The sequence below is a fragment of the Haematobia irritans genome, chromosome 2 (genome assembly GCF_050003625.1).
Source record: "Haematobia irritans isolate KBUSLIRL chromosome 2, ASM5000362v1, whole genome shotgun sequence".
Classification (NCBI taxonomy): Eukaryota; Metazoa; Arthropoda; class Insecta; order Diptera; family Muscidae; genus Haematobia; species Haematobia irritans.
In genome coordinates this window covers 232,336,889-232,359,244 of record NC_134398.1, presented here as the reverse complement: position 1 = coordinate 232,359,244, position 22,356 = coordinate 232,336,889, and the positions used below count along the sequence as shown (strand labels likewise).

Here is a 22,356-nt window from a genome sequence, read left to right as displayed (position 1 = left end):
TTTTTGAATTTGACGGCGCTTCTGAGAATCCCCACCACGTCGAAAACAATCATATAAGACACCCAAAACTCGTCGGAAAAGCGCCGTCAGTGTTGAGAAGTTGTATCACGCCAAGTTACTTCAAAAAAGTATGGCGTGAGTGCAATTATTAGGTGCCTTTTTTAATAAATTTAGAACGACGCCAATAAAAGCCCCTTCAAACTATCAGAAAAAGTGAATTTTAAGGTAGTTGTAAAAGAATCACTGTGGTCAAGTAAACACGAGTGTTTACATGTTTAGTAATTTGATTTAACATTTATAAATTCTTATAAATATAACATTTATACGACTATCACATCACATTTAACATAATATTTTTTATTTTTTATTTTTATTTTATTTTCATTATGTAATTTGAAGCCACATAGCGGCCAATTTATGTAAATTAATAAAAGAATGATGTTGAGTTACAAGTGGCAAATTACATGTTGCAGCGTCTATCATGCGCTTTACAGACTATCAGTTATTCCAGACAACAGTGCTCGTGTCGAACATATCCCATATATTGTGCGGTGATGTTCGCCAAACATTATCAAAAACAAATTTATTTTCATAAAAAAACAAGCATTTCTGCATGACATTAATTATGGATAGCAAATTCTGCATGGGAATTTAAGAAATATATAAATCTAAACCAGAATTGTGGCAAAAACGTAGACAAATTCCACTTCCATTCATGAACAACTAGGCAAGAAGTATTTTGAAATTCATAAAGTAATTTGTAATTTATTAAATGTGGATTACATCAGGAATCATTGTATTGCCACAAATACCAGAATTTTTATTGTTTTCTTTCATTTTTTAGTAAAATATGGCTTCAACCATAACTTTTCTTACATCTACCTTGTTTATGTTTCTTCTTATTTTTTCATGTTGTCATCATATTTGTTCGTGCTGTGTAAGGGTAAAACTTGAACGAACAAATAGGCGAACCTCTGTCGTAGTGTTTATCCGACCGTGTAAGGTCCGCTTTACAAGTAGCAAGTTAATGGGATGGGAAAAAACTTTCATGTACATTCCATACTTTTTCCATCACAGTTGGCCATTGTTGTAGTGACATTTACGAGTCTGTGGTAGCGATGAGGATGAAATGGAACTTTGAACAAATAGCTTTTACAAGTTTTTTGAATAAAATAAAAAATTAGTGCTGAAAACGTGGTTATTACAGTATATTGCTGAAAATTTTCCGACATTCCAAGTGGAATTATGTAATATTTTTTCAGTCTGAGCGGTGTTACGATTCTGTGGTAGCGGGAATGAAATCGAACTTTAAAATACTGGCAGTTACATTTATGTATTTTTATCAAAAAATGGAGAAGAGAAGATTGACAATTGGCAGCCCTTGACTCAAGCATTCGTTCAAGGTTAAAATAAAAGTAAAAAAAGGAATTAGCAATAGGAAGTAACTTGAAACAAGTGTTTACTCATTGTTCAAAATTTAACATTGTTTCATTAAAAATTTAATTTTTGTTTGTTAATAATATTATATATTGATTTTAATTTAAGTTTTATGATTTTTATGTCATAGTTTCGGCTATAGGTCTATAAATTCAACGTGAAAATTTTGGTTTTCGTTTTTTTTATTTTCACATATAGCCTGACTTTGTAATTTGTAGACATAAACACGGTCAACCCAAATATTCCAATGCAAAAACAACGAAAACAAAAATTTGCGTCATACATGTATCGTACGTTACATGTGTGACGCAAGCCAATTTCCTATATCTTAATTTGTTTCAAGAAATTTAACTGGGACTTTTCATTTTGCACAGTATTTTTGAGTTTAATACTTAAAAGTTGTTTCGTTATGACTCCAATGATCGCCATGTGCAATCATAAACACTGCACTTGTTGATAACGTATACATGCTCCGATGTTATCCTCAGCACTTCCTTTTCCAGTACCATCACCAAAATGTATGCCAACATAAAAAGGGGTCACAGTTGATTCTATTCGACAGGGCCACATACCATTCGAACAGAATTGCATGCCACAATGTACAGGCTCACACCCTGGCAATGGGCCCAGTCCAGTTCCTATGAAGTCCTCAACGATGCAAGGCATTGTAATGCGATCTCGGCAATTACTGTAAAATTGTCGTTTCTCCCTGTCCGACATTTGCCTCCCTTGACGAGCTTTACGAAAGCGCATTTCAAACGCTGTTCGCAGGAAACCGAGCAAATCAAAACCTCCCCTTGTGGGTCGAGGTCGTCGTGATACATTTGAAGGAGTTGAACCGAATCGGGTATCACTACCTTCATCTCCTCCGGAACCTTCAATATCGTCATCTAGAGAAGATTGGGTAGTGGTGGTGGTAGTGGATGTTTGGGTGGTAGTTGGTCTTGTTGACGTAGTCGTAGGACTAGAAGCTACTGTTGTTGTGGATGACGTAGTTGGTCCTTCGGAACTTTCCTCAGGATCATCGGCAGCGGGAGCAGCTGTCGTGGAAGTTGATGCTTCAGTTGTAGAACTCGATGTTGCTGTACTCGAAGTTGCAGTACTTGACATTAGTGTAGTTGATGTCACTGTAGAAGATGATGTGCTTTCAGTGGTGGTTGTTGAAGGACTTGTGGCTTGAGTTGTTGTCATTTCTGATGACGGCGAAGTAGACATTGACATCATCATTATCATAGGGGTTGTCGTATTTATTACCATTACACCTTCATTATCATCTGACAAAACCTCCATTTGTTGTTGATTCATCATGATTGGACCCATCATTTGCATGTTCATAATACTACCCATTGGGACACTTCCGCCCCCAACAATAGCACCACCACCAGGCATTCCATTATTAACACCTGTATTACTCGGTAAATTCATTATTCTCGTCGGAGAACTAGGACCAATGCGAAATGATTGATCATCACAGGGTTGATAGACAATGGAACACATTTCCATCTCTTGTCTCATACAAATTCGATAATTCTGATTTGCCAGATGTCGTCCATTATCAGCAAAGTTAAAAGTCTGAAATTACAAATAGGATCGTTTTAGGTATATTTAGGCTGTTCACTAGTTAAAACTTATAACGTTCGGTAATGAAACATCCCAGGAAGGTGAAAGAAAATTACCGCCTGGAATTTTCGTACTTTCCGATTTGCGAGTCTGCACCAAGAAAAAAGTGCCTACGGAACTAAAGGAAAAAATGTTCATCAATTTAGTTTAGCCAATTTAATTCCATTAAGTTAAATTTTTGTTTAAAATAATAAAATTTACTTGCTTCAGTAAAAAAATCCTAAACTTAAAGCAGTTAGGAATAGTTCATTAACTAGAATAAAGCAAGGAATTTTACTAATACTGTTTTCTTCGCTGGGTATAAGAATTTACTACTGAACAAGAAAATTTTATTCACTGATAACAAAGCATTCGTAAAAATAAACAAAATATGAACTAAAACCAAGTTTCCTCAAATTTAGTAAAATTTCTTATAAAATGATAATTCTGACTTCCTTTATTATAGAAAGCTTATCATACATACGAATAACACTTGGCATAGAAAAATATTTTAGTTCATTCATACTAAGAAGTATTCAATCCTTTTAAAACTTAAGGAGACACACTTGTTAGAATATAGGAAATTTTCCTATATTTCTTTTATCTACCTGTAATCGATAACTGTCATCGATGTAATCGGTATGTTTTCGCGTGGGTTGTTTTTTTAGTTGGAATCGCGTTGTTATGGTATACGGAGGGATTTTTAAAAAATAATATAATAAATAAAATATATAAAATATTTGTTATTTTAAATTGGTGAGAAAAAACTATGTTCGTGATGGTGTATAAAGAAAGAAAACAGAACAACAACCCCTTCATTCGTCTTCATTTTGGAATCTTCAATTAACAGGTAACATTCAGTGACGCTAACCTTTTGTGAAAAAATTGGTTTATGATTTTTTTATTTGTACACTGAAAAAACAGTGAACCCACCAGGAAGAAAAGTTTCGGTTAATTTTAGAAAATTTTGAACATTTGTAGAAAATTTTAACTAAACAGTATTACAAACGTTGGCATCACGCCCATGTCATAAAAATAAGTAAATATTTTTCGACAAATTCAAGAAAATTTATTAGACATAACTAAGTTTTTTCACTTGTTAAAGAAAATTTTGTAGTTTGAAGGAAAAACTTGGAGTTCAAAATTGCAAGAATGTCTTTAGTGATATACGAAGTTCATGATGGACGCATTTTTGGTAAAATTTACAAATTTAAAGAAATTCTGAACTATTTTGTGGAAGGTATGAATTTAGTTAATCATTATGCTTCATTTGAGTTCATTTTTTTCCTCGGTTTTAGTTAATTTAACTAACGTAAACAAAAAATTATTATTGTAAAGGAAACTTTCTCCAAACATAATAATTCCATGAACTAAAATAAAGTTAAATTGGCTTTAGTGAAATAGAGAGTTCACTTTTTTTTGAGTTTAGGTATTGAAATTGTAAAAGGAGGACAAACTCGTTACGCAGCAACTTATTAAAAGTGAAAGGTACAAGAAGAAGGAAAAACGCGTTTTACAGTTGATGACATTACATGGAAATTGGAAATAGTGGAATAATAAACTAATATTTCAAGGCCAGTCGATGCTGTTGATTCTTAATAAATATATTTAATATATTAATAAAACGTGTATTTTATTGAAGAAAAAATTACCTATATAAATAAATACAATTGTATTTAAAAACGAAGCAGTTCTAAGTTTGAAGTAAAAAGGTTTACCACAAATATGTAAGATTTGTCCAAATGAATGAAAAAAGTTCAATAAAATCATTCATATATGAATTCAATTCAGTTAAATTTGATCATTCTGTAGTATAGTGGTACATAAATATAGGAAAATGTTAACTAATATATGGGATACATTCTACCTAATTTCAACGAAAATCACATCGTTCAAAAAAATAAAAATGTCTTTGGCGCTATACGAAGTTCAACTTTCATCACAATTAGTTCATTTTAACTTAAAGAAGGGGTCACTTTTTTCTGGGTGTGTGGTCTGAGGAATGTACACGTTGTCATCAGGGCTTCTAGGTGGAAGACCTTGACCTTGTTTCATCCTCTATATCTTAACCTATCCTTGTCTCTACGATAGTGCAATAATCTCTAAGCATGAGTTTCCTATGTGTAAAAGTTATGGAGGGTATAACATTCACCACAATACATACCTGAAAGACACCTTCTGCGCCTGTAAAATACTGCAAACAACCAGCAGGAGCTCTCTGACTGAATGGTATTTGAGCAATACGAATTTCCCAAAGTCGAGTGGGAAGAAATCTTGGAGCAAAGCTCAATGATATTTCGATTTCCATGCCAACTTCACCAGTTGCATTTCGTCCTGGATATAAATCCTCATACCGTAATGGTCTTAAAGACCCATAAAGGGTTTGTCTTGGAACCATACGACCGCCAACATCATAATAAACTAAAATCCATATCAGTATTAAATTTAATATAAACAACACCATGACTTGATCAATTCGTCTTACCATGTTGTCCACTATTTTGACCACAGAGGGAAAATGTTCCACCTGGACCACCGGATATGTTAAACACATCGCCATCACATGCTCCCGTTCGGCGATTAGGTTGACCAAGAATAAAATGATAAAAATCGAAGCGCAACTGACTAATATCATCACTCATCAATTTAATTTTTAATTTACAATTTGTTACGTTGTTTGGCATAAAGCTTGGAAAACTTGGTGAGACAAGATAGGTGATATTATTACTAATTGTCTCATTACAACTGGCGATATCTGCAGAAATATAGAACAAAATAAACCATCTATTGTGTATTGGCTGGATTCATACTCACATATACAACACACTCCAAATCCATGGGCACATTCACCTTTGGCCTGTCCACCTTTACTGCGACATTCATAGGCATTAAAACATGTCCCTGTTCTGCGGCCATCGTTCGACAAGCATTCTCCATCAACGGGCACAGGGAATAAATGAATCACTTTGGATATGAAATTAAATATATAAAAAAGCAGCCTTAATGACATTAAGTATCTAAAAGGCGATTACAAAAGTGTCACCCATAAGAAGACTAAGATACTTTTACGAGGTCAATTTGATGGTTAGGTAAATGGTTTTAAAACCATCGAAAAATCTCTGTGCAGAATGTGTTGAACATATGTGCGATTTGAATCATTTTTATTTTACAAAAAGTCGATTTCATATTCGACAAAACTACTTTTAATCGATTTTTAATGTTAACCGTTTAGAGCAAACTTCTATAATGTTTATTGACGTCGCACGTAAAAAACTATAGGATAGATTGAACATTTCCAAAAAATTTAATAAAGCAACAGCGTTTCAACTTCATTTTTATGATTCTACATATTTCCTCATTATCATACTACTTTCGTATTTTATTACCTCCAAATATACAAAGATCCTCACCTTTATTCTGCCTTTTAAAATTGGTATATTCTGTAATATTAGTAGAATTGGAATTTACTAAAGAATAACGATTCCAATCAAAGTTCCTTGTTGTTTGGATGGATTCATCGTTAATCGTTTCAATGTAGTTGTTGATATTTTGAGGCCCATCGCCATAAATTTCATAATCATCAGCACCTTCATGCTTTTCAGTGGACTGAAATTCCTGTGTATCATCGTTCCAAATATCATGATGTTTCATTGGAGGCCAAGCGGCACGATTGAGTTTATTATCAACACTAGCCACATGAGGCGGCGCCGCAACAACTACTGCAGTCATCCACGGTATCATCAGTATTGTTATGCATTTTAGTTGAAGGCTGCCGCCGCCTTTATGTCCATAATGCATATGGAAATATCGATGGGGCAGGTAGTATTGGGTTTGTTGTTGTTCCTTGTCGATGTGATGATTAGTTCTCTTTGAAAACACTTTCTTCGTTCGGCTCCTTGTTGTATTTAGATGGAGGTTATATGTTGTAGCTAGTTTACCATGGGGCATTTTTTGTGTCTTTGAATTTTTATATCTTGTACCTGATTTGGTAGCAATTATCTTGACATTATTAGTTTTTAATTTTCGTTTATTCAATTCATTGCATTATAAATTATTATGGATATTTCATGAATTATACTTTATATATGTCCAGGAATATACTTTATTTAATCCTTGAAGCTGTTTTCAATTTAAAGATAATAGAGGGGCAAATCACTATTGACGACAAATTAATATTTTCACTGAAAGCGTGTGCTTTCCTTTTCACTGTTAAGAATAAAATAAGTATATTCTCCACAATGCAGTACCTGTTAGACTGTATGGACCGATCGATTTACAAATGCATGCTGGCCATACAAACATTGGCTAAATGTCCATTATCAGCGAAAAGAGAGAGTGTTTGGTGTGCGTTAGATTTGATGGCGAGTATTTGTTGGAAGCTAAGTACATGTATACATATCTTCTGGTTCGATTTTCTCCTTCTCTGCTCAATCATTGGTAAATATAGAAATTCAAGAATAATTTCTTTATCGATTACAGTTTTGTAAAAAAAAATATTTTTTTAGTTTGTTGCTTAAGTCTTTTCATACGGAAGATAATTTTCCGTATGGCGCTTAAGTCTTTCGATGGCTGGTGTATATTGTAATTTACGTTTGCGCCTTAAGTCTTTTGTATTATTCTGAAGTTTCTGGCCCTACTTAACTTTAAAGAACTGTTGAAATAGTCTTGATCTCGAAATTACATCTTATTTATATTAGGGCTCATTTCAATTTTGTTTCGCACATTTTATGTCACGCAGCTCGACCTCTTCTAAAGGAAGCATGTCCCTTATTTTGATATAAGAGAAATGCATCAAGTTTGAGGCAAATCGTATTTAGAAAGTAATCCTTGATCGCCAGTCCTGGCCTCGGAATATTTATTCTGTCTTAATCTATTTTGGAGAACGAACTCTCTTGAGCTGTACAATTTCTTTTAGCGAATGTCATCCCAGTGTTCATAAAATTTAGCTTTCCATGGAGAAAATTTGATTGTTTTCAATTTTTTGCCATCTTCATAAACAATTCACAACTAATAAACAAAACATGTGCTGATTAACTCGCTTCAACAGTCCTATAAATTTACATTTCACTATAGTCAACAATGAACCTTTTCTTATCTTTAATGAATTGGTGTTCAATGTCAGTTACCCATCCAGTCAACTAGCCACCTAACTCATCATTGCCACTAATTATGTGCATAGTAGCATGTATTAATCACAGACGGATTAATTGTTTTATTTTATCCCATAATTAGTGGAAAGTTTATAATTGGCTTGTTGTAGGATAATTCATGCCATTGTTTCCCTAATCGCATGTATCAGGCATTTATCACATTTCTGTGAAGTTCCCAAAGATGAAACTTCACTTTCATTGATGATTGCCAACAGACTCTTTTGTTCGCCCTTGCTATTAATATAAATTTAAGACTGACTTTGATATCTCTCTCTTATTTGCGCTGTTAAGTAAGTGCGTAACACCTCAATGAGGATATTTCCACTTGCAGTATGGGAAAGATGCGTTGTTGCAAAAATATTTCTATATGTACTGTATCTACTTATTTCGGTATTCTGTAGATCCATTCATGACTATTAAAGCATTTTTTTGCAAATGGTCTGGAAAAATTCCAGTTTTACATTGTAGTTCACGTTTATATCGCATGGCTGATGTGTGTGTGTAGCGGCAGTAGTTTTACTACACTGAGGATCATATTTTTGAGAAAAAGATTTCTTTTCTTTCTTGACATTACAATAGCATTTATTATCCTTGGTTACTAGAATATAATCCAGAAGGTCAATGACAGTTTTAGTTTTAAATGTGCTAGTGGTAACTATTTTTGCAAATGATAAAAGACAATATAGAAATTTAAAAAATGCTAGTTTTTTCTAGTAAAAATAAATAAATAAATAAAATAAATATAAATAAATGAATAAAATATCTTCCAATTTTTGTAACTAATCAAACTTCAACAATTTCTTGCGCACCATAAAAATTATTTGGAATTAAACTCCTTTAATAATTTTTAGTTCATGACAAAACAAATTCAGATAAGGAAATTTTTCTCACATTTGTAAATATTTAATTGAAATAAAGTTAAATCGACTATGGAAAAAATTTGATTGGTCGTTTTTGGCATACATCAAAAGTCGATTTAAGTCGATTCTTCAGACAATAGTCTATTACTTAAATTTGAAGATTACGACTTCGAGTTAATTTTTTTTTTTTTGTTTTTGTTTTTTGATAAAAAACCTACTAGTCGAAAAATAGATTTTTGATTTTTGCTTCCCTACTAAAATCAAGAAAGGTAATTAATTCCATCATTTTATTGATTGTTCTAAATTAAGTGTTCAATTTATTGGACAATTAAACTTTTTTGAAACTCGATTATTACTTTTTAACCTCATTTCTTGAATATTGCATTGTATTGGCTACATACAGGATGTCACTGTGGTTCCGAGTTGTTTGCAACACATTTGTGGTTTTTGTTCTTTTTCTCAGGAAAATCAGGTTAAACAACAACATCAACAAATATCAACCTCACATGTAGCAATAACCAAAAGATATCATACCCACCGTAGAAGACGAAGAAAGTTTTTATTGCTCCAAACTGCTGATGTACTCTGCTTCGATGTTGCTTGTCCAATAGCGGGGGATACGACATCCGAAGGAAGCATTGCAGTCGATCAGTTGACGCTGCATATACAGAGCGTTTAATAAGATTTTATGCGAATCTCTAAGCATTGCATATGGATAGTGGTAACACCACCCCCCCCCCCCCCCACAACGTCGTTCATCACTGTGGTCATGAAGTTGACACAGAAAATAGAAAATAGCTAGCTTCGGACTTTAATATGGACATGTTTGTAAGTGGCAATATCGACAGATTGTTCAAAACGAAGACAATATCCATGAGAGCTATTAATATGCCAAGTTCTGAAGTGATCGTCAAACATGTAGTTGACCCACTTTCCGATTAACATAAATTATTTTCTTTAACATTTTATACAAAGTTGTCCATTACCGTACATTTTTAAAAATATGAAAATGGGTAGATAAATATTTCTTCGTGTTTACATAAGGATTCAATTGATGAATTTAGAATGTTATGGAACCAAGGTTCCAATAAATCGGTGAATTTTTGACAATTTTATGCAATTTTTACATACATATCTATCTGACTAGAGATTGTAGTCATAATCATAATTATTAAAATAAAGAAATACGCAAAACAATTAAGGAATAAAGTCTATATTAAATGATTTTATAATCAAACAAAATCAATACGTCGGGTTTCCATTTGGAGAATTTATTAACTAACTTTTTGATTTATATGCTATTTTGATATTGAGCGGAATTAATCTTCAGGTAAACCTACTCTCCTCCTCCTTTCTCACCAAGTGCGCTTTAATACAATTGGCAATTCATATGGTTAACTCTCACCTTCCCACGACTGGTGGAATGTGCGGTCCACTTAGGTTTCTTATGTAATAATATGTACACTCATAGAAAAAAGTCTGCTAAAAACAGCAGTCGATGTCTGCTGTTATATTTTTGTACTTCAGGGCGCAATGAACAACAATTTATAAAATTTTTAGGTTATACAATTTTCCCCAAAGTCTATTTAAGAACCAGAAGTAGGTTTTGGTATATTTTTGCACTGTAATATACTTACAAACTCCTAAATACGATCAGCAAACATTTTGTTTGCTGTTATGCCTCAATTCGATAAATATTCAGATTTTTGGTCAAATACTATTGATATTCATAAAATATTGTGTTAATTATGTTAGGATAGCTCCTAAGTTGACATTTTTATTTGTTTTAGCCAAAATAAAACATGTTTTAGTGTAATCGAGCTTCAAAAATAGCAGGAAATGTTTGCTATTTCAGCAAACAATGACTGCTGTCCCTTTTTCAGCAGACTTTCTGCTGTTTTAGCAGACTTTTCTGCTGTACCTACTAACAAATTTCTTTGGGTGTATCAGACAATTTTGAAGAACCTGTGAAATACTCTCAAATGTCTGTTGTATACGCAGATCATTAGACTTGATTTGTCACTAAGAAATGTTTGATACATACAAAAAATTATAGCATTGACGACGCATCCCACTATACCCAAAACAATGTGATAATAACGTTAAGTTAAGATATATTAAGGAAATTTAACTTAGGGAAATTTAACTTCGTACTTGCTTTTTTTTATATATAATAACACCAAAGCAAAACAATTTAAAAAATAATGAATAATGAAATTATTTAATGAAATAAACTCTGGTAGGATTTCATTCACAAACAAAAACTATTCCATAAGTAAAGATGACCATTGCCACCAGAGATATTGTTAACTAAATGTCCGCACGGAATATTCTATATAATTCAAGTAACTAATGATGTAAGAGGTCTTATCAAAACATTTTTTAAAAAGTATTTACCCCCATAATAAAAAAAATTAACGTAAACTTTAAACCATACAAATTCATTCAATAAACTGTCAGTAAATTGTTTTGAATATGAACATAAGGTAACAATGTAATCATCCCTAGATATAATACACTTTTTTCCAGAGTTTTTTCCAATCCTCGAAACACTTCAGAAATGCCAATTTCGTTTTTTGATTGCATAACTTTTCGTCTTCAAAAATTAATCTATTCAAAACTAGCTGGTTTACGGATGGAACTGAACATTGTATTCCATATTGATCGTACGAACTTGTGGAAAGAATTCATGATGTACCACGCCATTGTAGTCGAAGAAAATAGTGAGCAAAACCAATACCATGACTCGTCAACAGCTCCTGAGCGATGTCCATGCGACGTTGTATTTGATCAAAATTTAGCAATTTAGCAAACAAAACAAAAATGCAGAGCACACCTAAACACGACTGACCTCTTTTTCTATCAATAACAAACTGACAATAAATAATGGCTGATTTTCCCAATATATAACAGACATAACAAAATGCGAAAATCGAACATACGGTTACTTTTTTTTATAAGAACTCTTATAATGATTTCTCAAAATTTTGTAGAGCGAACATTAAAGACAAGTGCAACCACCGGTAAAAACAACTAGGTTAATTTTATAAATTTTTAACTAAACTGTAGTACCAATGCCAATATTTTAGAATATATATTACATATACAGTAGGTAACGGATATAAGCACATCTCATATAAGAAAAATATGTATATAAGAAAGTTAATAAAAAAATCACCATACTTGCTTTTTCTTAAGAACAATGATTGTCTATAAGAAAAAAAACGCATATAAGAAACAAAAAATGTGTGTTTTTCCTACTGTAATTAATTTTCTTCCATTGCTAACGAACATTTTCGTTTGAAGGAAAAAATGGGAGAAATTGCAAAAATGCCTTCAGCGATATACAAAGTTAAAGATGGGTGCATTTGTGGTAAAATTTACAAATCTTATGAAATTATGAACTATTTAGTCAGAAATACGATTTTTATAAATCGTTATGTTCATTGTGTATATTTTTTTTTAGTTCATTTAACTGACGTACACAAAAAATTATTATTTTAACTAAAAATTATTATTTGAAATTTGTGTGGAAATTGCCCTGACGAGTGTTGAGTGTTCATATTTTTCAAATTTGTCTTTAACTCTCTCTCGATACCAATCCTTACCTTATAAATGTGTGCCCGGATCTTTTGGAAATCTTATATATTCCGCATTTGAAGAAAAACTCAACTTGGTATTGTTTCATTAGTTGTTTTCATTTGAGTACATGGATGATTTATTTCATTTTTTTTTTGGAAGCAGGTGGTAGTTAGTTAGACTTATCGTGTTATTTTAAATTGAATCAATAATAATAAATTAATAATGATATATACGATACGAGTGTGTAAAATATAATAAATGAATAAGTTTTAAAACTTTGAATTTGAAAAGAATTCCCTAGGACAAAAATTCTTAAGAAATTCAATTGGAATATACATTGATACATTGGGCCACTGAGGACATGGCTTCAATATACCCGCAATCTGAATTATATATTGCTAAAAATATATAATCGATTGTCATAGTTTTAGATAATAGCTCCAAGATAATGAATTTTAGGAGATTTTAGCTTACATATTATTAGAAAATTGTTAAAGCTTAAATAAAAACCCATTCTTCGGGTATGTGAGTGTTATGGGCTCTACGGAACACTTAAAATAGTATTTAACTTCACAAGTATTTTGTACAAAAAATTTATCCAACTAATTTCCAGGAAAAATCTGCACTTCAAAAGTAGGGAAAGTTTGCTGGCAAGGTTTTTTCTGTTTTTGTTTTTTTTTACTATGGTTTTAAAGAAACTTAAAATTTCTTAAAATTAGAAAAAAAATAAAATATATGCATCGAAGTGCGTCTGTGTGTGTATGAGTGTGAGTCTGTGTTTATCCATATGGATTGGTTTATTACAGTAAGCGTCTATAGTGGCTCTAGTGCTGTTGAACCATTTGGACTGGCTTCCAGTTTGCGCCATACTACATTACACATTTCGCGCACCAATGCCATTTCACCATCATCCATTTGATCGATGGCATTGCCGGTTAGATGGTCCAATCTATCGCGTTCTAGTTGCTCTCGAACTTCTAAAACTTGTAGAGCTCGTACAACAGCTTCTGGCCGACCAGATATGGGATCGACTAGGCCATCATTTAATGCAGATGGCGTAGACGCCGATGACGATGTTTGTGGTATTTTTTGGTTTTGGTGATAAATTCTTTCTTTATCTTTTAATCTTTTGAACATCTTTATTTAGTTAGTCTCCTTATACTTTTCCTTTTTTTTAACTAAGCTATTTAGTGAATGACATAAATACACTTTTCCGTTGTCTAAAATGAGTTCTATTGAATTTTGTTTTACTTTTTAAGTTCCAGTGCGTATTATTAATTTGTATAAGTTTGACGTTTCGAAGAAACTTGTGAGGCTTTGAAATACTAATATCTGTGCCTTTTTCTCTTTTTCCCTTAAACCACCCTTTCGTATGTCCTATGAATCCTTCACGAATCCCCTTTAGACGTCTTGCCGATGAAGATGATGAATTGTCGGAAGTACAACCGGACGCCGATGAAGATGCCGACTTATAACCAATGATACGATGGAACTGGATACGATTGGATTGCCACCTTTGCGCAGCAAATTTGATTTCCATACGAAGAGCTAAACATACCAAAAAATCCATATTTACATATTTAATAGAATTTGATTATAAACTTTTCAATAAGATTTCACCTTCCTTACCTGTTTGCCATAGCCTGCGGAAGCAAAACGAGAACCATCATGATTGAATGTCACCATGTCCAGTCAGAGTATAAATAAAAATAATTTATCTTAAAAATATTTATGTTTAGATTTGAATTTTATCTGCGAATTCAAATTGTTTGTAATTTCTGTTACAAACGAAAACAGTAGAAAATATGTGTTGTTCTAATTAGGGCTGTCGTTCGGGATCTATTTTTAGAATCCCGGGATTTTCGGGATTATTTAAATATTTAAAGTAATAACAATCTACATCTCCAAAAAATCGGCGTTCCTCTCTTGCAATTAATAAAAATCTAAACAAACGTGTTTTACTCGACCACAATGCTGTTTTAGCAGAATTTAGCAGGACAAAATTATTTGGTTTGAAAATATTTTTCTCTTTTTAAAAATGTTTTGTCGTCCTGAAAAGGACGACGTCTTTTGCCTTTGCGCAAAAGACGATGGATACGATGATACGGTTGCCACCTTTACCAACTTTACGCAGCAAATTTGATTTCCATACGAAGAGCTAAACATAACAAAAAATCCATATTTACATATTTAATAGAATTTGAGTATAAACTTTTCAATAAGATTTCACCTTTCTTACCTGTTTGCCATAGTCTGCGGAAGCAAGAACCATCATGATTGAATGTCACCATGTCCAGTCGTCCAGTCAGAGTATAAACAGGTCGAGGTCGTCCCTCCAGTAAATCCAATATTTTCATTGTTTCATCATCGCTACAAGTAAGCACAAAGTTTCCATTGGGATGAAATGCGAAATCATTGTTTTGCTATAAATCAAATATATAAATATATATTACTTACTTATTTATTTATTTATTTATTTTTGGCCTTATCTCAATGGTATATTTAAAATTTCCATTTCTTTGCCAATTTCCCGAATAATTTGGGAATAATTCATCCCATATGGATGCCCATTTATGTAATATTGGGAGAACAATCTCCCAATTAGGTACAATATTATATTTAACGATGTACTTCGGAAGAATATTGTACTGCGCCATACATTAAATATTTGCTCCAATTGGATTGTTGTAAATGCCATGCAATTTATTTCGTCGACACCAAATCTAATAATTACTTCCGCCGCTTCTTTCAAAGCACGAAGCGCCACCACCATTTCTCTAAATTGAGGATACCTCGTGAAGAATTGAATAAATTCCTCAATTGATTCTAAAATTTAAAAAGAAAAAAAAAAATAGTTAGACAATATTAAAAAATTGTCTTGTACGTACCAATGTCTTCTTCACTTAACATTTCAAATTCATATCTTGCAAAATTAGAATTAAGAAGATTATGAAATTGATGTAAAATTTCCCTTGTCTCCTCATTGTGGCTTGGATGGTTGGCGAATTCAGTTGTGAAGAATAATTTATTAAATAAAAAGTTTGAAAAATTTGAGTCATAGTATTGTGTTGTTGATTTGGATTTAGTCCCAAATGTCATTGCAAATTCTTCTGGAAAACTTTCCTCGTCGATCAGCTCTTGAATAATATATTGTCTTGCTTTATTTATGGCATGAATTATGTCCAATATACAAATAACATTTAAACGAGGCCACAAGGGATTGTGTTCTGCAGATTATAGCAATATAAAAACAATTTATAAAATATAAATGATTAATATAAGTATTACCTCGTTTTAATACTAAAAAATGGTTCTCGGTGGTACAAGCTGCTACAATCGGTGTTAGTGTGTCACTTACATAGCAGTAAGGTTTGAACCCAGCTTGTCCTACCGCTTGGAGCACTTCTTTTAGATTGGACACATTCAAACCTGGGGAACTTGTTCCTATTGGAAAAAAAGCAAGGACAATATACCAGCCTTTCGTCAAGGAATGCATGGCATACACTTGCAATTTCCTGACATAATTCATTGGGCCTCCTTGGGCATTACACGACAATTCGTCTGATGTAATTGAGACGTATTTTTCTATTTCTTGCAAAGAAGAACAGAAATATGCTAGGAAATCTCTCATCCGCTGAGATATACCTTGCTGCGGTATCCTCTCAGGCGCATGAGGTAAAATGATATGAACTGGTGGACCTAAAAAATTCAAAAATGAATGTGAACATTTGGAAATACTTATTCTCATACTACCTAGTCTGTTGAAAATGTAATTACGATTTCCAACCCTGTAATATCTCTGGAGCGCCTCATAAATTTCACCTTGATATTGTGGTGCCCGAGATGGCACCAATGGCAGTGGTGAGGAGGCTGTGATAAAAAACTTGTATGAAATATGATGTTAAAAGTGATAAAATAAACCTACATGAACTAGAACCATTATTTGGATTGTATGGTACTAAAATTTGGCACGTATTCGCCAAATTTGGCACGGTTTGGGACGTTGCTGTTGTTGGAAGAAAAATTATAATAAAATAAAGTTATATATAAAAATTATAATAATTTATAAAATATATAAAGTGGGACTCACATGGACGTTCTACATCCTCAAATGCAATTTGCATTTGAGGAGTTTGAGCTGCCGACGACGTTGCTGTTGTTGGAACAAAAATTATAATAAAATTATAATATATAAAATAAAATTATATATAAAAATTATAATAATTTATAAAATATATAAAGTGGAACTTACATGGACGTTCTACATCCTCAAATGCAATTTGCATTTGAGCAGTTTGAGCTGCCGACGACGTTGCTGTTGTTGGAACAAAAATTATAATAAAATTATAATATATAAAATAAAATTATATATAAAAATTATAATAATTTATAAAATATATAAAGTGGAACTTACATGGACGTTCTACATCCTCAAATGCAATTTGCATTTGAGCAGTTTGAGCTGCCGACGACGTTGCTGTTGTTGGAACAAAAATTATAATAAAATTATAATATATAAAATAAAATTATATATAAAAATTATAATAATTTATAAAATATATAAAGTGGAACTTACATGGACGTTCTACATCCTCAAATGCAATTTGCATTTGAGCAGTTTGAGCTGCCGACGACGTTGACGGATCTGTGAAAAAAAATCATTCAAATAAAGAAAATTGTAATTAAAAATTGCTACATCTACTTACTTGCAGCTATGTTTGTTTGTATACTGTGTATCCCTCCATATACTTTGTGGGAATACCACACGGCCTCGTTTTTTCCGGTTTATTCTTCGTGTTTTAGTAAAATGCTTATCGCATATCCTATAGTAGGATGGAAGCGCATCCGGATTTAAATTGAGGACAGCACATATTTCCTCGTAATTTTCGAAAGCACTCAGCATATATAAACTTCCTTGAATTTCGCTATTGCGGCAAATTATGCACAATCTATCCATGATTACGAAGTATTTTAATTTTCTAAATGGAATAAAGCAAATGAGAAACGAACTTTGTTTATCTAAAATTTCGTTTGGGAGAAAACAATTATTTTTTTGCGTGTAGAAATAAAAATTTGACAAAAGTTTGCGTGAAAAATCCCTCATGTAAAAATGTGTGAATATTATTCTTATTCTAGGGCTATTTGACCATAATACTCTTATTTATTAATTATTTATATTGATTTGACCCATTTTTAATTTTATGAAATTACAGTCAAATTTCAAAAAGTTTTTTTTTTCTGAGGAAAAAAACATTTTTTCGACATTAAATTTGGTAATACTGTTTGGAGAGAGTCTATTTCTTCTTTCGATTATAAGTACTTTTCTGAATTTAATACAAACGTTTCAAATGACATGCTTATCTAAAGATGAAAGATAAAGTTCTTTTTTACAAAAAATCTATGAAATTCTATATTTTTGTTTGAAAAGATATCGTCCAAAAGCACTATATGAAAATGGCCTTTTTTTGAAAATACACTAAAAAGGCAATTTGGTGCTTTTTGGAAATCAAAAAACACTAAATTGGCATCATTGAATAAAACCAGCCGCTGTTTGTACGCCGAAAAAAAGTACATAATAAAATTTGATACATAAATAAAAAATCTATTAGTCCTCCATATTATATTGCATCTATTAGTCCTCCATATTATATTCATTGCAAAAACAATTATTTATTTTGAACAGACGAACAGATGGACATGCTCTCAGTTAGTTTAATGGTTATATATATATATTTTTGTCTGAGTGTATAAGAGTGTCTAATTTGAAGATACCGATATGCTCTTTTTGCTAACTTGCCAGGGCTGCCAATTTTTACGTTACGTTTTACTCGCAAAATAGGAATGTCAATTAAAAGAAAACCATGACAAATTCAATAATATTAATAAACAAGTAAGGAAAGTCTAAAGTCGGGCGGGGCCATATCCAGGGATGGAAAATGTAGTACTATAGTACTTTTTTCAATACTTTTTCACCCCGGTCAGTACCGTAGTACCCCCGCGAATGATTTAGTACCTTTTGGGTAGACATTTTTTTGATATTAAAATATTTTGAAAAAGTCTTTATCAACCTTATAATAGTCTTTTGCAAATTTGGCAAAACAGACAAGTTCATGCGGGAAGAAAATCTCGATTTTGTAAAAGCCATAGTCAAAAACACGATTTTATTGAGTTTCAAGAATGTTTTAGACGAAAAAAGCATGCGATTCTATATTATCGATTTTTTATTTCGGTAGAAATTTTTCTCAAAAATTTATATCTATATAAAATTTTTGCAAAATGTTATTTCTATAGGAAATTTTGTCAAAATTTTATTTCTATTGAAAATTTTGTAAAAATTTTATTTCTATTGAAAATTTTGTAAAAATTTTATTTCTATTGAAAATTTTGTAAAAATTTTATTTCTATAGAAAATTTTTGAAAAATTTAATTTCTATAGGAAATTTTGTCAAAATTTTATTTCTATAAAAATTTTTTGCAAAATTTTATTTCTATAAAAATTTTTTGCAAAATTTTATTTTTATTGAATATTTTGTAAAAATTTTATTTATATAGAAAATTTTCTCAAAATTTTATTTTTATAGAAATTTTTGTCAAAACTTTATTTCTATAGAAAATTTTGTCAAAATTTTATTTTCTTGACAATTTTTGACAATAATCTTCCAGTGGAATTTTTGTTGAAATTTAGTAAAAAGTACCTTTTCGATCAAAAAAATACCTTCTTTGTACTTTCTTAAAAATTGTAAAAATTTTTATGGCCAGGGATGGAAAATTGTATTTTCCATCCCTGGCCATATCACATCCGTCAAATGTGTTTGGTACTATATATAAAGGTTTGTCCCAAATACAAACATTTAAATATCACTCGATCTGGACAGAATTTGATAGACTTCTACAAAATCTACACTAAAAAAAAAGTGAACTCTCTATTTCACTAAAGCCATATTAACTTTATATTAGTTAATAGAATCATTATGTTTGGAAAAAGTTTATTTTAGTCAAATAATTTTTTGCGTATGTTAGTTAAATGAACTAAAAAACGGGAAAAAGTTATACACAAATAAAGCATAAAGATTTCCTAATTTCGTATTTCTTACAAAATAGTTCATTATTTCTTTAAATTTGTAAATTTTACCAAAAATGTGTCCATCATGAACTTCGTATGTCACTAAAGACAGTCTTGCAATTTTGAACTCCAAGATTTCTCTTAAAACTACAAAATTTTCTTTAACTACTGAAAAAATTTAGTTATGTCTAATAAATTTTCTTGAATTTGTCGAAAAATATTTACTTATTTTTGCCATATCGGAGTGATGCCAGCGCTTGTAATACCGTTTAGTTAAAATTTTCTAAAAAAGTTCCAAATTTTCTAAAATTAATCGAAAGTTATCTTTCCTGGTGGGTTCACTGTTTTTTCAGTGTATAGACTCAAAATTTAAGTCGGCTAAAGCCCTAAGGTGGAACACAATGTTAGTAAAAAACCAGTAAGGAAAGTCTAAAGTCGGGCGGGGCCGACTATATTATAGCACCACTTTGTAGATCTAAATTTTCGATACCATATCACATCCGTCAAATGTGTTGAGGGCTATATATAAAGGTTTGTCCCAAATACATACATTTAAATATCACTCGATCTAGACACAATTTGATAGACTTCTACAAAATCTATAGACTCAAAATTTAAGTCGGCTAATGCACTAGGGTGGAACACAATGTTAGTAAAAAAATATGGGAAACATTTAAATCTGAAGCAATTTTAAGGAAACTTTGCAAAAGTTTATTTATGATTTATCGCTCGATATATATGTATTAGAAGTTTAGGAAAATTAGAGTCATTTTTACAACTTTTCGACTAAGCAGTGGCGAGGAAAATGTTGGTATTTTGACCATTTTTGTCGAAATCAGAAAAACATATATATGGGAGCTATATCTAGATCTGAAGCGATTTCAACCAAATTTGGCACGCATAGCAACCATGCTAATTCTACTCCCTGTGCAAAATTTCAACTAAATCGGAGTTAAAAATTGGCCTCTGTGGTCATATGAGTGTAAATCGGGCGAAAGCTATATATGGGAGATATATCTAAATCTGAACCGATTTCAACCAAATTTGGCACGCATAGTTACAATGCTAATTCTACTCCCTGTGCAAAATTTCAACTAAATCGGAGTTAAAAATTGGCCTCTTTGGGCAAATGAGTGTAAATCGGGCGAAAGCTATATATGAGAGCTATATCTAAATCTGAACCGATTTGGCTGGTATTTTGCAAGTTTTTCGAGACCCATAAAATATTCGGATGTACGGAATTTGAGGAAGATCGGTTGATATACACGCCAATTATGACCAGATCGGTGAAAAATATATATGGCAGCTATATCTAAATCTGAACCGATTTCAATAGGGATCGTCTTTGAGCCGAAACAGGACCCTATACCAAATTTTAGGACAATCGGACTAAAACTGCGAGCTGTACTTTGCACACAAAAATACATCAACAGACAGACAGACAGACGGACAGACAGACAGACGGACATCGCTAAATCGACTCAGAATTTAATTCTAAGCCGATCCGTATACTAAAAGGTTAGTCTATGATTACTCCTTCTTGGCGTTACATACAAATGCACAAACTTATTATACCCTGTACCACAGTAGTGGTGAAGGGTATAAAAAATATTATACCAAAAATTAAAAATATTATTGTTCAAGGACTTCGTTATGATTTTTTGCATTGAATGCAAGTGGCGATTACGAAGTTTTCTTTCCGAAATAAAATGTTACGATTTTTTAATGCATTTTATTGGCAACCCTTATTACAAATTCGTAAGAAAATAAAAGACAACTGTTCTGTACTTCTGCAATAATATATTATTCTGTGGCATAAAACATTATTCTGTGGCATTATTATATATCGTATCATCGCATTTTAAGTATTAAGTACTTTTTATTTAAATATTAAGTACTTTTGATTTAAATATTAAGTACTTTTGATTAAATATTAAGTACTTTTGAGACGTTTTACTTTTACAAGCTTTACTTTGGAGCTTTATATAAGTACGGTAAGTATCAGTATGAACATGATCAGTGCCATATAAGTTCATGATGGAAATTCATTCGTGAGCGTGCGTGAATGTGAGCAATTCTAAAACGGGCGTGCGTGGATGAAATGTTGAATTTTTGAGCGTGCGTGAGTGTGCGTGAAAAATCCCTCACGCGCACACCTCTACTCTCTATTTCCCTAAAGCCAGTTTAACTTTATTTTAGTTCATGGAATTATTATGTTTGGAGAAAGTTTCCATTACTCTAATAACTCGAAGAAAAAAACATACTCAAATTCGTGTCATTCAATTTCTTCAAATTTCTTTAAATTTGTAAATTTAAATCATGAAATTTTTGCAATTTTGAACTCCAAGTTTTTCCTTCAAACTACAAAATTTTCTTTAACAGGTGAAACATCTAAAAAATTTCTTGAATTTTTCGAAAAATATTTACTTATTTTTACGACATGGCCGCATATAGAGAAATAAATCTCTATAAAGAAAATTTTAAAAATTTGACGGAGGACACATGCAAATTTTTACAAAAATTGTACCAAAAATTTTTAAAAACAATACATTTAAAATATTTGGAAAATGTGGGTGAAACCGTCGTGATGGTAAGTTAACTTAAAATATTATTCATTTTTATTAGCATATTTTAAATTATAAATTTTTATTTATTTTCAAACATA

General features: G+C 31.7%; 1 protein-coding gene across 1 annotated transcript; it reads right to left on the bottom strand.

Annotated features, from left to right (window-relative positions):
- Nucleotides 1-460: 460 nt before the first annotated feature.
- On the bottom strand, nt 461-7,265 carry LOC142227376 (uncharacterized). Its single transcript, XM_075297890.1, has 5 exons — nt 6,447-7,265; nt 5,851-6,000; nt 5,522-5,791; nt 5,201-5,457; nt 461-3,009 (listed from the first exon to the last, which is right to left on the bottom strand). Exons 1-5 carry the CDS (start codon nt 6,982-6,984, stop codon nt 1,873-1,875), a joined length of 2,352 nt encoding a protein of 783 aa, XP_075154005.1. The 5' UTR covers nt 6,985-7,265; the 3' UTR covers nt 461-1,872.
- Between the last annotated feature and the right edge of the window lie 15,091 nt (nt 7,266-22,356).

What these genes read in the sequence shown, in the direction of transcription:
- LOC142227376 (XM_075297890.1), bottom strand. Translation starts at nt 6,984, where the DNA reads ATGCCCCATGGTAAACTAGCTACAACATATAACCTCCATCTAAATACA. An exon ending in ATTTGGAGTGTGTTGTATAT is followed by an intron (nt 5,792 to 5,850) that starts GTGAGTATGAAT and finishes ATATTTCTGCAG; the next exon opens with ATATCGCCAGTTGTAATGAG. An exon ending in GCGCAGAAGGTGTCTTTCAG is followed by an intron (nt 3,010 to 5,200) that starts GTATGTATTGTG and finishes TTGTAATTTCAG; the next exon opens with ACTTTTAACTTTGCTGATAA.